Source organism: Apostichopus japonicus, chromosome 4 (assembly GCF_037975245.1).
Source record: "Apostichopus japonicus isolate 1M-3 chromosome 4, ASM3797524v1, whole genome shotgun sequence".
Taxonomy (NCBI): Eukaryota; Metazoa; Echinodermata; class Holothuroidea; order Aspidochirotida; family Stichopodidae; genus Apostichopus; species Apostichopus japonicus.
This window is the reverse complement of record NC_092564.1, coordinates 23,089,548-23,106,081: the sequence shown is the minus strand read 5'-3', so window position 1 is coordinate 23,106,081 and position 16,534 is coordinate 23,089,548. Positions and strand designations below refer to the sequence as shown.

Genomic DNA, 16,534 nt, shown 5'->3' with positions numbered 1-16,534 from the left:
GGTAATATACTGTATGGGTAGTACAGTTGTTCAGGCAATATATTTTGTCAATTAATATTTATAACAATATTTAGTCTGTTGAAGTCACTCATTTGAAAGTTATAGAAGAAACAGATCTATCAAAATGTGATTCAAATTACCATTCTCATTTGTCATATTTGAATAAACCAAAGTGTAATATTTGAGAAGATACATTCGCTCATAGGATTTTGGGAATGATTGAGCAGTTAAGACCCTAAGGTTGTCAAGTCATAGCACATGGCATTGCCATATACAAATATAGATTATGTTTTAGTATAATACCAAAAAATCAATGACATGTGCTAACTTTCCAAATGTGGTGATAAAATAGGCATTATATTGCGAATAAATATACATGATTTTAAATTCTGATATTTCAAATGAAATTATGATAATTAGTTGCATTATGTGTGCCTATATTATTCAAGTTGCCTAATTAAAGGGGAATGCATATATGATACCATCAGTGATGCATTCATCAAACTATATAACATCCCTGTAATTTTCACACAGTAAATAGGTAGAAACACTATCTTGATTTGACTTGACTCGCGTGACGTGACTCGCGTGACATTCGTAAAGGGTGATTTTCTGCAAAATTTGAATATTTTCTGAAAAGGAAAATTCAGTAATCCTTTTGGTATCTATGTGAAGACTTGATATTCATTATTGGAGTAAAACTATTGTGCAGGCAAGGAGAAGAAAAACCAAATCAGTCAACTTTGTGACTCTGCGACAGTAAGTCGAGGGTGTTTACTGTTTTCTATTTACCACTGTTGTCTAATGCCTTGATATCAGAATAAAATTGAAGCTATTAAGTGAGCACTATGCTATAGCAAATATAATTAGTCCAACACACAGTAAATAGGTAGAAACACTATCTTGATTTGACGTGACTCGCGTGACGTGACTCGCGTGACATTCATAAAGGGTGATTTTCCGCAAAATTTGAATATCTTCTGGAAAGGAAAATTCAGTAATCCTTTTGGTATCTATGTGAAGACTTGATATTCATTATTTGGAGTAAAACTATTGTGCAGGCAAGGAGAAAAAAAACAAAAACAGTAAATTTTGTGACTCGCGTGACAGTAAATCGAGGGTGTTTTCAATTCAGCACTATTGTCTAATGCCTTGATGTCGAAAAAAAATTGAAGCTATTAAGTGAGCACTATGCTATAGCAAATATAATTAGTCCAAAAAACTGATGATATCTATGATTACTATGCACAAAATGAAATTTCACTGTATTTTTCATAATATAGTTACAACGGGAACCATTTGTTATAACCGACCCCAAAATCAAACAAATGATATATATATATATATATATATATATATATATATATATATATATATATATATATATATATATACTTTCTGCGAAAGTCTGTGACGTTTTTTGGTGATATTTAGTAACAAATTGTGACACGGTTAGACAGGGTCGTAGCTAGGAATTTGTCAGAGGAGGGGCGAATCTTCTAGGCAAACTATCCAAGCGTAGCGCCACCATAGTTGGCGAAGCGTAAAAGAAAATTTTGGCTGAAAATGCCTCCCAGATCGCTGGAAATGGCACTTACCAGGCCTTGTAAGTTGCATCTATTTTCTATTTTGAAATTATTAGCGATATCATAAAAAATATGCTTAAGGGGCCTCCCTCCCTGGTTATACGCGCCTGCGGTTAGAAATCTTGTAGGAAACAGGCCAAATGGAAACCCAGTGAACCCATATCGATGTGGATCATATTTATGATTGTACGTGTTTACACTCATACACAAGAGATGTACAGACATTATGATAATAATCATGAGTGACAACTTGCTATACGGTCACAGGTCAAAGAAATGACCACGAAGTGTCATTTTCCTCATGCAGCATGTGTTGGATGAAGTTTTAGCCACCGACAAATATGATTTGGATAAATAATCTCACGCAATATTTTCTATTTATAGCCACAAAAAATTATTCCACCAAATATTGGGAGTGATATTAGATACTATATTGGGGGGACATGTCAACCCGTACCACCCACGATCGCCGCCCATGATGGGCATATTACTAGTTAAATCTGGAATTTATTATTTTAACAGCCTATGCTAAATGTTCAATAAGATTAACCTTTTTTACTTGTTAGAGTCACAAGGCCACCTGTACGTTACTTCGTTTGTGTGGCGTTAGGCATCGCCCAAAGCCTGAATTATAAGTACATTGTTATTGGCACACTCTTGCTTAGTTTTACGACTAGTCCTAGTACTAGCACGTATAACCAGTGGCGGAGCGTCCATATAGTCGGGGGGGGGGGGGCGAATGCCACCCCTGACGGACTCAAATGTACTGCTTGCGCCCTTTTCAGCTTTTCACGACTTTTTACTTATTCGCGATTTTTTATTGTGCTCCTCATCTAAATATTTACATTTGTCACATTTTCTTGCTGTAATATTCTGACAAAATGCTTTAACGGCTATTTATTCTTCGTTTATCTGCAAACTAGCAAGGTCCGGAAAGGGTAATTTCCGGCGATCTAGGGAGTATCTTTACTCAAAAAAGTTCTGCACGCTCCGCGCCAACCTGTGGTGGCGCTTCGCTTAGATAGTGTCAAAAGCGCCCCTACAGACAATTCACGTCCCCTCTGACCAATGCCCCTAGCTCCGCCATTGTGTATAACCATACTGCCAGTATGCCACCTGTGACAATTCGACTTGTTAAAGATAGATTGACTTACCTTCAAATAAATGAACAATGTTTTCTCAAAAACCATGACTCTCCAACCAGTTTTGAACAGACATCATCAATTCCTTCAGAAAATCTCTCCTTGATTTGATTGAGATATTATTGTGATATTGCAAACGTTATACTATACTATGCAGGCAAATTGCTTATGTTCGTGAACTGGAACCCACACAGCTGTCAACTAATATATCAAAAAGAGCGGGAGCATTCGTCAATGTAATTGGCTATTCACATATCAACACATACTTATGATTCACCTAGAGTCAAAGAGTGAACAGTGAAGTAACTGGAGGGACTGAACACCGACGAATATCGCTCTTATTAAAGTGGCCATGACACGAAAATTTCAACGTCCTGTCTTTTTGGGATCAATCTAAGCATGCTCTCTAGAACATATATCAACCATCCTGCCAGTTAAAAATTTGATTTTTCCCTTCGAAAATTGAGATTTAATTTACCCTGTTCGGCGTTTGAAACTTTGTTAACTCGAAAATTTTCCGATTCGCATGACGTCATGTGACGTCATGTTTTGAATACGATTTTGCTCTCGCTGAATCCTCCGAACACATATCATACTTACAGTACGACAAGTGAACATAAATACACATAACAATCGATAACAAGTCGGCGCGAAATCAGATCGAAATTTCCCGTGGAATGTCAGATTTAGAACCAAATGAGGCAACCAAAGTTCAAAGTGATAGTGGTTCTTCACAAGGCAGTGAAATTGGGCTATAATTAGAGTGCCCTTTCTCATATTCGAAGCAGAGAGTGAAGGCGATGATCATGCCAATATTGAACCGAACGTTGTGGGTTGACCTGAGGTGTTAGAACCGTATCAGTTCGAGCATGTTAAACGAACCAAAATTGAAGCTCCACAACATATCGAAGAACAAACCCGTTCTGAACTATTGCAAGGAATTCACATACAACGTGGTAAGAATTTATTAACGAAGCATTTAACAACAAAATCCAGTCCATTTTGTGCATGTGTTGAATTTCGCGGAACCCCCTAAACCGTATTGTGCGTTGTGTTACGGTGAACTACAACCCATATATATATCGTGTTGGTTATGTATTCATATACAAGTACAAGGATCGCCACTTGCCCATTGGAGGTTTCCTGTTCTCCAGTCTGGTCTTCGGAGTTTTTAATTTGGAATGGAATACTTGACAGAAGAACGACTCGTTTATGTCGACCCGTTAAAACCATTTGTTTTGTTTCATAAAAAAGGAGGGATCGTAGTATGCTTCCGTGAAGTGTTCGCTACATACAGAGCTGTATACTGGCTAGGCCCAGTGAATCGGCGCTGGTGTTGTGCACTAACTTGGTCATAATTGCCGTGTTTATTTCGTCCTTCGGCCATCGATGAAGGTTAATTGCATGGGTTATGACATTTGTGCAGCCCCCAACAACACAACGGACCGGCATATCTCTCGGATATTTTACAACATGTTGTAGAAAAAACTTGAAATTTCTAGCGATATAGCGTAATACAGTGGTTGTTCACTCAGTGTAAATGTGCGTGTATGTGTGACGGTAACATCGTCGCGCATCCGGTACGTGCCTGGGCTTGGCACCTGTGTTCCTAACATGACGTCATCATTGTCTTGGTCTGAAATCGCATTTTCAGATATCTATTTTCGGATGCGAATATTAAAACGTTAATTTCTTATTAGTCCTTGAGGTTTTCAAGGTGATGAGGATAGTTTTGAAAATAGATTTTCTCATAGATTCAGAGGAAGTTACTCTTGATTAGTTGGATTTTTCTTGTCATGGCCTCTTTAAATAAGGCTACGAAATGGGTTTTTTTGGGGGGTGGAAGGTGGGGGGGCAAACCGATGGTTAGGCAAGATTTCTTGTTGACTGAGTGTCGAAGATATCAGCAATAATGAAAGTATTCCATGGATATTTTACTTTATCACTAATTATCATTATAAAATATCTCACATTGTAAAGTCTACACTCACATGTACTATTGTATATAAATTTTGGTTGGTGGAACGGGCATCACTGATGTTACTATAATGTCTCTGTTTTTATCAGTTCACAAATCTTTAGTCCCAGAGCAGTGGAAAATGTTAGGTGGGGATGGGGTTGCAATTTCCAGCGGTTGTTTACCCTTCAATGGTAACAAATCAGGAGACCATGGAGCAATCAACTATGAAATCATAGATTGAATATAGGTATCATGACTAGAAATTCCTGCTGCCTATCATCAGGGTGGGGAATTATGTAGAAAGGAAGGGAAATTGTTGGAAGAATTATTGTTGGTTAGGGAGGAGGTGTGCACAAAAAACCAAGTCAAATGAACAATATTAAATCGTTTAAACTACAAACATAGACAGTGAAACTTATATAGTAAAATCTTGTGATATAACATGTTTATGATAGTTTACGTTTCTCCAGAACAACTAATATTAATCATCTCCTAGTTTGCTTCTGTTGTTGTTTCGTGAAGTTTCTCAATGTACTTGTGGAGTCTAATCATGTTTAATTCCAATAAAAACGTTTCCTTTTAATGTCGGTGGGGAATCGTTACATTTAACTGCAACCCACTAAATAGTGTTTTACTACATTCTTGTGTTGATGTAGCCCTGATAAACAGATACAAAAGGCACTTCCAATCATGTGATTGTAAATTACTTCTATGTTACAACTCTATGGCTCTGGTCTATTGCCATCATTGTATTTTTTTCTTTCAATGTTTCAGGTAGAAGAGCATTAGCAGAGCTACCTCTTAATTCTACATGTATTTTGCTAATTAAACAAAAATTAAGGAAGGCTAGCACACTACCCCCCCCCCCGATGTGTTCAAAGATCTTGTGTCATTCACAGCGCAAATTTTCCTCCCACTTCTGGTTTATAAAACATGGGGCTGATTGTGGACTTTTTTGAAATATGCCCTGTGATAAAGATAATGCTTGAACACATCCATGATCTTTATGTGTGTTATAGCTAAATGAAAAAGAATTTTTATCTGCCTTTCTAATAAAGGCCATGTTAAACTTTATGTAGATCTGGAACATAAACTCAACTCAGCGCGAATATATACTAGGCCCGAGTTGGGTAGCTAAAAATCGGAACCGGATACGCGTTATCGTTACCCAGTCGGGTAACGGGTACCCGAAACTTCGGACCGCATATTGAAAAGAAAACCGCGGAACTAGCCAAACAGAATGTACAATGAAATAAATGGCAGACCACTATGCCAAATTACATCACACCTCCGAAATATACGTTTTCAATTGATACTTCTGTTTGTATGAACAACTGAATCTCATGTTTCGATGTATAATAAAAATATAATATGCAAATGCACATGAAACAAAGAAAAACTTGCAAAAATACTACCAACTCTTTTCTATACTACGATCAAGGGTTCGCATAAGCCGCAGGATCGTGCGATTCCCGCAATTTGGTTTCAAATCTCGCATGTCAGAAGTTGCCAAGACGGGATTTCCCGTAATAAATTTCAGCTCTCAACTCGATTAATCACTAAACGATCGCATTTGGAATAAAGGTTCAGTAAAAAGCCACTATTATTTTTGTTTTGTTATCCCGTCTATATTCCATCTTATCATCCCGTTAATTTATTTGCCAGAGTTTCATTCTATGAAATAAATTAATGAAAAAATAATAAGTTTGAGAATTTTAATATTTACGCATGAATGAACGCATAGAGTAGCTACAACTATGAGAGGAAAGCCTACACTTCAGTTGTATGTGCATACTGTACATATATGCTGTGATGTATTCCTCATATTCGGAAATTATTTAATCTCATCTGCGAGCCACTGTATGTACTTTGTCAATTGTCACCTTTATCGTAATAGCATACTGACAGGGTCAACTCCTGACCTCTCCGGAATCCTGTCAAGTCTGATTGTCAATTATGTTTACTCTCGATATATTTACCATGATTATATGAGTAGTCTAGATCTGGAGGCTGTGAACAAAAGACATTAAAATAGCAGAAACTTACTACCATTGTCTGTGTCACTTCTCGGGCTTGAACATGACCAACCAGATGTACACTTTTTGCCTGAGAATCAAGTATTTCCCAATACTTTTTTTTTCAATCATAACCTTTTTGAAGATTGTCACCAGTCACAAATCATGTTCGACCTCATCGCATATCCTGTGGATCATTGCTTTTGTAGGTGATTATACGTTGCGGCCCACAATACCAGTCAGCCCCACTTTTCAAGGTTTTAAGCTCATTATTTGTTCAGAATTTGAAAATTCACATTTTTCGTGAATAAACTCACTTCAAAACATACCTATAATGTTGCCCAAATTCATCTATGCAGCCCCAATTCGCCACTACTAACGTAAAAGACAGTTTTGACATAATTTGACCTCCATGCTTTTTCTCCATCTACATAAGACATTTCGTTGTTTACACTAGCATTCCGCGGCATACTGCGCAACTTTCACGGACCGTACGGTACACGATGGCATGCGATATAATAACCGATGCTTGGTTAATGATATTGACATTACCAAGTTGAACGCGCGCGGAGCGCGCGACAATGTTTGGGTATTTTTTCGGGCAAGTCGTTACAGTCCCCAAATCAAATTTTGGTTCTAGGCCCATGACTAAACACATAGACAGTTTTGAGGCTGTTCATCCTGCAACGCCATTTTCATGCTCATTGATATGATGTGATATCTGCTGTTTGCTTTAATAATTCGAACAGGCGCGTAGTGAGAAATTTGCGAAGGGAGGGGCTTGTAGGCAAACTATCTAGGCGTAGCTCCACCCTGAGTTGGCGCGAAGCGTACAAGAAAATTTTGGCCGAAAATGTCTCCCAGATCGCTGGAAATTGTACTTCCCAGGCCTTCTAAGTTGCATCTTAGCATTTTCTATTTAGAAATTACTAGCGATATCATAGAAAAATAAGCTCAAGTGGGGGAGGGGGGCAGGGGGGCGGTCGCCCTCTTCCTGAAATGCGTCATGTTCCCCGACGACACGGTCGAGTTCGAGACCAGCCACAGTTGGTTTCATAGCACAATTCTACAATTGTTTAAGGCGTATATACACACACACGCGTTATGATACACCATATATACTATATATATAGATACATTAGTGAGAGAGGGAAATTGGAAACGTCAAAAATGGAGTTGTCGGTGTAAGGGTTAGGGTGAGGCGCACGCCCCCTCCAAAATCCTTGATCCGTCGCTGGCTACCATTTGTAAATGAAAGGGATTATCGTTGTAATGATGTCACTGTTCCTGTTTCTCTTCCTGGTGTCTTCAGGCGTTTTCCTTTTACTCCCTCCTTTTTCTTTCTTCTTTTTCTTTTCCTTCCTTCCTCTCCTCCTCCTCTTTTCCCCCCTCTTTTTTCCTCTTTTTTACTCTCTTCTTTTTCTTACCCGGTGGGCGCGTACCCCCAACGCTCCCCCCCCCCCCCCTGGATACGCGCCTGATAACGGATTTCGTTTTTCACTACTAGAGAATTCCCGCAACACAACACTAATCATAAAGTGTGATACACCACATAAAATGTCTATAAATCTACACTACAGTTCTATCCAAGATTTGTCGATTATAGTCACTGAGAGTAAGACTTAAGCCTCATTACGATAGACTAGGCATGTGTAGACTAATGTTACGGTACTCACCTAAAGGCTAAATCGATACATTTAGTATAACGTTCAGCTTTCGCACACGAAGCGCCTGTTTAAAAATCCAAGTGCTTTCATTTGGACAACCCAAAATTCGGACGACCAAATATGATGGCAAGGTTGTCCGAAGGACAACCTTATTTTTTTTTTTTAATGAGCCCTGACTGTGGAGTTATCACATGATAATGCAAGAACAAGGATATAGCCCAAGAGATGCACGAGTCCCTATGATCACAACTACAGGTAAAGTAATTTGATATCTGCGCGTGAATGCCAGAAGTTCAAAACCTATTTGTGTACTGTTGTGTCGACGCGTCCTCTCATATTGGGGTGTACAGGCAGTTGGCATCATGGATGTGGTGCCTAGTCTATACCTTTGGAACAAATTATAAGACATGGGTTAGGACAGTTTGACCTCCATTGTCCACTTCACTTTCTGTGTATCAATATTATCTAAACAATATTAGAGTCGGATTTCCTACGTGGGGGTGATGGTTTTGGTCAGGGACGGGAAAGTTGGCACTAAAAAACAGGGCAAGACACATCTCAAAATTCTAAAGCAGCTTCACTCACTAGAAATCTTTTGGAGCTTTCAAATACAGTTCATTCCAGTAAAACTGAATTCCTGAAACTATGTGAAAATGATGCAGCTTCCAGGATTAACCCACCCCTGTACTGCCAGTTAACCAGCAACAGTATACACAATCCAAAAAAATCCAAGTGTACAGCTGCAATTACAGAAGAAATTGATTGTCACTTTTGTGGGTAAACTTGAGAACGCCGAACAGCCATGCCACTGCAGTCAGTCTGCAGAACCGATCTTTGTGCACTCCTCTGGGTGATGATCTTGGTTGCGAGTGGTTTCGTCTGCCACATTTGGATTATCCTTGGTGGCTCATTTCTATTACTGTATCGCTCCTGGTTACGATTTCCCCTCTGCTCCCCGCCCCCACCCCCACCCCCCGGCACAGAAATCAGATAATAAAAGATTGATTTTGACTACTAGCCTGTCACTTCTTATTGTATATACACCAGCTAGCCAGTTATATATTAATAATGATTCATCGAGCATATTACTGTTACTATTCAGTATACATGTTTCTTTGTCTCCTGCACTCGGCTGTACTACTACAGTATTATGTCTGCCAGACTTCTATTTAATGCTCAGAAGTCCAAATTCTACCTGATAGCCGGAGAATTCAGATTAGTAATACTAATGATATTGTGATATATATCAGCCATGGTCTTCGTTTTGTTGCCAATGCAGGTCGTCTATCTAGGGAAGAAATTGAAAGAATGGTTTCAGAAGCAGAGAAGTACAAGAAGGAGGATGAGGTTCAGAAGCAGAGGATTGGTGCAAAGAATGCTTTGGAGAGCTATGCCTACGACATGAAGAGTACCATGGAGGATGACAAGATTAAGGAGAAGGTATCAGAAGAAGACAGGAAGACCGTGATTGATAAATGTGCAGAAGCAGTGGACTGGCTTCACAATAACCAGGTATGTGCTGGAATTACGTTTCACTGCTTCCTCGCATTTCTAAGAAGTCTGATTTAATAAGACTTTGTGCTTTACCCCATAACAGATGAGGTATCGCCCTTGTAGATATTAGATTGCCACAAGTTTTGTAGGGAGGGGGTGACTGATGCCGATCAGCAAACTGAAAAGAGAAATACCTATTGCCAATTGCTATACAGATGATGAAAAGTTTCATGTTGCTATTTGATTTTGGTTTCGATTATAATCGTAACCAATGCAGTCATGCGTGTGCATGTGTCATGCCTCGCTTGTAAACACGATATCTCAAGAAGGGACGCTTGGATCAATTTTGTTTTTGTGTATATGAGTAACACATTGAGTAAAAAAAACCTTTTGATTTGTGGGGAGGTCAAAGGTCATTTGGAGTCACCAGGGGCCAAATAGTGAAAACCTTGTAAACACGATATCTCAAGGAGGTAAGCTTGGAACAAGTGAGTAGGAGGACCACGTTCAGGAGCAAAAGCCTATCGTTGTTTTGTGAAGATCAAATGTCATTTGGGGTCAACAGGGGTCAAATTGTGTAAACCTTGTAAACACGATATCTCAAGAAGGAAAGCTTGGAGCAATCTCGTATTTCGTGTGAAGGAGTACCACATTATGTTAAAGAACCCTATTGTTTGAAACCTTGTTCTATTGGACGTTTTCCGGCGTAATTATTTCCGGTTGGATGTAATTTCGTAGTGACCAGGCGCCGTTTATGAAACTCACCAGAGGTCTCTGAAGACCTTTACATGATATGTAACGATGGAAATCGTGGATACCTCTAATACTTAGTGTGTGGATTCATAACACTGAGTACGAACCCTTATTGTTTTTAGTGGAGGTGTGTATATCCATTCCATAGTGTTATTGTATCAAAATGGTGGTTCAGGCCATTTCTATTGTAACAGCTAGTCCTGGTTATACTAACAAGCAGAAATCTAGTGCACTGAAGTCATCGAAACCGCAATGCATTTGCATTCTAGTGGTAGCTAACTTATGACAAATGCAGTTGGTTTTGAACTCTGTAGCTGTGTAAAACATCTGGTAAATGTGTGTGTTGTGCTAGTGCCAATAAATGTCTAGTGTACACTGTATTGAATGGTTTATGTTAATTCTGAATTACCATTGGTGCTAAACAGGTGTTGTTTTTAAGATTGTCATCAATAGCAGATATTCACAGACTAACATTTACATACTGCCTGCTTACTAGCAATAGAAATGGACTGTATGAGTATTGAGATGCTAGAGCATTGCTGTTGTAGCGTAAATTTATTAATTCATCAGATGCGTGAAATGAGACATAAAGTGACAGCAGAAAATCTTTGATAGTAATCACCGTTTTTGATCTCTGTTGTTATTTAGACTGCTGAGAAGGACGAGTTTGAAAACCACCAGAAGGAATTGGAGCAAGCTTGCCAACCCATCATCACCCGACTCTACCAGGCTGGTGGTGCTCCAGAAGAGGGAATGCCTGGTGGTATGCCAGGAGGAATGCCCGGTGGTATGCCCGGTGGTGGTATGCTAGGAGGGTTCCCAGGTGCAGGTGGATCTGGTGGTGCTCCATATGGCCAATCCAGTGGTGGCGGACCAACTATTGAAGAAGTGGACTAAATTCATAGATCATCAGTGCCAAGATGGATAATTTTTTTTAACTTAACTGCATTAAACACTCAAATGAGAAACTACGTAGGATGGGAAGCCAGTTATGCAAAATCACAGCCTAAATTAGTGTGCACGGCTTTTGGAATATATTTGAAGCTGTGGATCTAATTCTTGTAAAATTTTGTTAACAATAGTCATCGCCGTCGTCATCTTGAGACTCGAAAGATTGACTTGATTGCACACATAAGGAAGTCCCAAGTTGTAGTAAAGTTACACATTTTTGATCATTCATAACAGCTCACTTTGAAATATACGTAGGCGGTAGGCCTAATGTTGGTATATTGCTGGAATCCTAAAGAGTAGACTTGCTTTATACAGTTACTGTACTGTTGTTTTATTGCTTTTCTATGATATAGATCGACCCATACACAATTTATACACGATGATGATATTTGTTGATAACTGTTCGAAAGCTGTGTGTTGACCATTTATGTATATAATTCTACTACGTGTTTAGCTGATATTATGTTACGCAATAGTGATGACACGTGCTGCTGTTGTACGTATATATTGAGCTGTTCCCTACAGTGGCGTCGCCAAGGGGGGGGGGGGGCAGGGGGCACGTGCCCCCTGGAAAACCTAGTCCCCCCGAGTGCCCCCCATCTGAGATTTGGGTTGGTAAAAAAAATATATATATTTTGTTATATTCAACTCCCATCATCTGAGTTGGTTTTTCATAAGGACAAAGAAGCACAGAAATTCGTATTTTCTTCAAATGAGCTGCGAAAAAAATCAAAAAGTTTATCCTTGACCGTTGGGTATCGAAGAAAAATCTGGTGACGCCACTGGCGCGTTGTTAAAATCATTACCTCAAAAATAGCAATTTCTGGAGATATCTTCAGATCGAATTTAGCATCAAATCTAAAGGGGGAGGGGGCACTCCCTCCCCTTAGACCCCTCCCCCAGGACGGCGATCCGTATCCACCTAAGTGCTCCCCATTAAATGCTGGTGTCCCCTGTGCCCCCAGACTGAAGAATCTGGTGACGCCGCTGTTCCCTATTTCGACCAACTCCAATTAAGCCGTAAATAGAAGGTGATAATTGGTTAATTTCATTTCATTAGATCATTAAATTGTTTGCAAACAAAATGTATTGATTATTTGCCGATATTTGTGCAATGATTCAAAACATTTTCGACTATCACCATGCATCTAATGAAAAACAAAGTGATTGTTATGGGGAATTGGCCCAAGACTCCCGTGTCGGGTAAATTCAGGACTTTTAAATATTTGTACGCTAAAATGAGCTGTCATCTTGGTAAAGTGCTAGTATACAACACTAGTATAAAAAACTACACAAACTTTCGCGGGGAACATCCCTAATTCTCTAGGCATATACATACGTATGTATCACTTAGACCAGCTTATGAGATTTAAAAAACGGTCAGACAGGCCTGCGGGGTTCCTTTGATTTCAAATCTGCTTTTGCCTACTTCAGTGAAGCTCCATACAGATGGTATTAGGGTTTGGGTTAACGTGCAGGATATGAATTCAGAACATGCAGCATTGAAGTTTGGACAAATTAGTCGCAATAGTGTTTCAGCTGAAGTTTGAACATCTTATTTCGATTAAGCATGATTTAAATATGTGTGTGTGTGTGTTTATGTTTGATGTTGTTGTTTGCTCTTTGAAGGTGATCTTCATACTATTTTGAAATAAATTGTATTGAAGAACAAATGGGCTGCTATTAAAGTTACCATACATTAGCATTAAACCAATTGTAAGTTCATTAAAACTTCTGTCCTGGCTATGGGCCTTTTCAGATTGTTGCTCTTTTTCAAGCAATGCACTCAATGGCTCTGACTCTGTGACTACGTAACTGTAATTGTTTTAGCATCTCCTTAAATGTTGGTGCTCTATCTGGCTACATTGCCTAAATCTGTTTGAGTCTGCTTTAATACTAACTAGCTTTTAAAACATGGCCGATATAACCTAGGTCAGTTTGTTAAATGACATTTTATTTCTTTGCGCATTACCTTCTTTACTTTCGCTTTCTATAACACACATTCAAATCTCTTATTCTCCCTAAGATAACAAAAATCATTCATATTCATTTTAGCACCACTAATATCTTACTTTTGCTTGCATTCATCATATGTCTCTCGCAGTGTAGAGATGTAAAATTATATATGTCAAATGATTTATTGCCACACATCTGATGTGAACATTACAAGTTTAAATGTAACACTCAACACAACATTTTAAAGTTTTGAACAACCATCCAGTTCTACTTTTTGGACTTGTTTTGTTATCATGTGTCCTAGGATTTACAACTTTGAATACCACAGAAACAAAATAAGAAAATTTCATTCTATTCACTGAGGTGGATGTTAACAACACCGTGCATGATGTTTAATTAAGCTTTATTTATTGATTATTGTGTGTCAAGTTTTCAGATTCCAAAATAAAATAAAATGCATTCTTGAACTTCCTGTTCTCACTAGTTTGTATGCAAATACTGTAACAAGCGTTAAGTTCATCTTATATGAACTGTTATGTTATCATACAGTATATTGACAAGCCATAGCATGTGGCATAGAATAGTTTGCCCTCTGCAAGCACAAAATCTTTGTTATATCATTTGTGTTAAATTTTCTGATGCCTATAGTGAGTATTACTTAAAATAGTACTGCAAATAGTAATGAAGACAGTTTCCTAGATGTTACCACCAAATGAACATTATAACCACAGTACTGTAGCACATACAGTAATTATTTTCACAAAGTTCCATTTTTTTCAATTTTAATAATTTACATAATGCATTCAGAAGTCAAATAACAATATTCATTTACAATTTTTTTCATCCTCCTTTGAAATGAACGTTGACTACTCAACTAACTGATGACGCAAACTACAATTCTTGACCATATTTGTTCTTAATAATAAAATTGCTTGTGGTGTGTAATTGTGCACAGAGACACTTGAACCATCTGTTGAATCATTCCTTTAAACAAACAATGCCAGCTGATACAATATGCTTTATATCGATTGTTTTCTTTTCTGTATGCTTCGAGAAAATAAAAATTAAATGAGCTCTACTGTAGCTCTTATCCTTTGTTTGAGTCACTTTTGTCTTGTTGATTTGCAGAGTTAAGTCTACTACTAAGGTAGTAAATAATATTGTTTATCGGTTTCCATGCAGTTTTATTGAAACATTGTTCGCAAGTACAAACAGTTTTATTCCTACCATGGCAATGAAGAAAAATTGTGAGCATAATAATGAGAAAGTTGTCCTTGCATACAGTAAGACACTGTCTTTTAATAGAACAATTAGTGTACAATAAATTCTGCTATATGTTTGTGTTTAATTTTAAATAAGATATTGTGCCACTGCGTAATCAATGGTTAAAAGGAAAGCATACTGCACAGTAGGTTCACTGTATGTATGCTACACAGCACAGAAAAACAATACTAATACACCTGCTGTTAAGATTTTCTTGCGGGGCTAGACCTTCCAAATAACTTCATGCTTTTACCACTCAAACAATTTAACTAAGGTAGTTCTCTCAACTATATAATGCAGACTATATATATAAAATAAACTAACTGCAGTTTCACAGGTAATTCTTAGGAAGCGATCGTAGAAGCAATTACATAGGAATCTAATTACTTTAGTAGTGTCGTCTGCTCAGCTGCTGTATTGTTATTCACTGGACCCAGCTGGGTCGGATATAGTTAGCCTAGGCCCCTAGACAGGCAACGGCTGTCCTGTCGAATGCGATATGACTGAACCCTATTGACAACATTTTCACCACCTCATTGTACTTAAAAGCATGGGCGTCAATCCAGAGGGGGGCGGGGGGACACGTCCCCCCCACATTTCGATGGATGGGGGAAACAATATCAAATGTCCCCCCACACATTTGGAAAAAGAGTAGTGTTGTGGCTCTATTTGGTTACGGCTTACACATCTTAGGATTCATATCCTCGAATATCACTCATTGTTGCTGAATGGAGAATTCCACCCAGATCTCGTGAGTTGGTACCCTGAGCTCCCCAACAATCTTAAGCTTAGTCTGCCTTTATTTCGAGGCCAGTTCCATTCGTCGTCGGTTGAAGGGAATAGACAAATATTCAAGTTGATGAATCCAGTGGTACGGGCTATGTTTGGTGAAGTCGAAGCTCTCTTGCGGTTGCTCCTCGTCTCCTCCGCCAGTTCGACGGAAGCCGAGAGATCTTTTAGTGCTTTGATGCGTTTGAAGACAAGGCTACGGAGCACCATGACTCAACAGAGGCTGAACCATGTGATCGTGTTCCATATTCACCGCACAGGGACGTCGTTAGAGGGGGTGTGGGTGTGTCTCACCCCCAAGCCATGGTAAAACTGACGCTAGTTGGAAAATTGGAGTGCGACAGTCGTAATTTCCGACTGTCGCACTCTAGTTTATGTAGCCCTTTTCATGTAAATTTTTTTAAAAATTTCGGTCAAAATTGACCTTTAACCTGTCATATTTACCACGTTTTCCTTGCCACTTGGAAAATTGTTTCTCGCGATTCTTATACTCCACCGTACAAAACTTCTTATGATTTTGAATACTACAAAAAAATGCTTAATAGAACTACCGTCATAGGCGTAGGAGCCCAATTTGTTTGTGTGTGTGTGTGTGTGTGGGGGGGGGGGGGGGGGTTGTAACGACTTGCCCGAAAAACATAACCAAATTTTTCGCGCGCTACGCGCGCATCACACATGATAATGTGTATATCATACAGGCATGCATCGGTTTTTACATCGCATGCAAATAGCATACAATCATTTTCCGTCTTATTGCCCTTCCGTATTGGTGATAATTGTTGGGTAATAATAATATCAGTATAACCACTGAAAAACACATTGCAAATTATCAAAAAAGCTATCAGCATATTGCCCGAATTTCACAAAAATATTTGGTTGGGGTGGGGGGGGGGGGGGGCCAATAAGTTTTTGAAATGAGTGCCAGTGGGTACAAATGTATCGCAACAAGTTCGTAACA

The 16,534-nt window shown here is 38.8% G+C and overlaps 1 protein-coding gene and 1 non-coding gene across 2 annotated transcripts in view; both read left to right on the top strand.

The window, feature by feature from the left end:
- LOC139966839 (heat shock cognate 71 kDa protein-like) overlaps positions 1-14,607 on the top strand; it is a 62,438-nt gene extending 47,831 nt beyond the window's left edge. Inside the window, exons 9-10 of the mRNA XM_071970241.1 lie at positions 9,650-9,882; positions 11,266-14,607. Coding sequence (XP_071826342.1) covers positions 9,650-9,882; positions 11,266-11,514 — 482 coding nt within the window. The 3' untranslated portion in view covers positions 11,515-14,607. The remainder of the gene's footprint in view (positions 1-9,649; positions 9,883-11,265) is intronic.
- LOC139967141 (small nucleolar RNA snR87) lies at positions 5,635-5,740 on the top strand. Its single transcript, XR_011792907.1, has one exon. It is a non-coding gene; the product is annotated as a small nucleolar RNA snR87 (small nucleolar RNA).
- Positions 14,608-16,534: the final 1,927 nt, after the last annotated feature.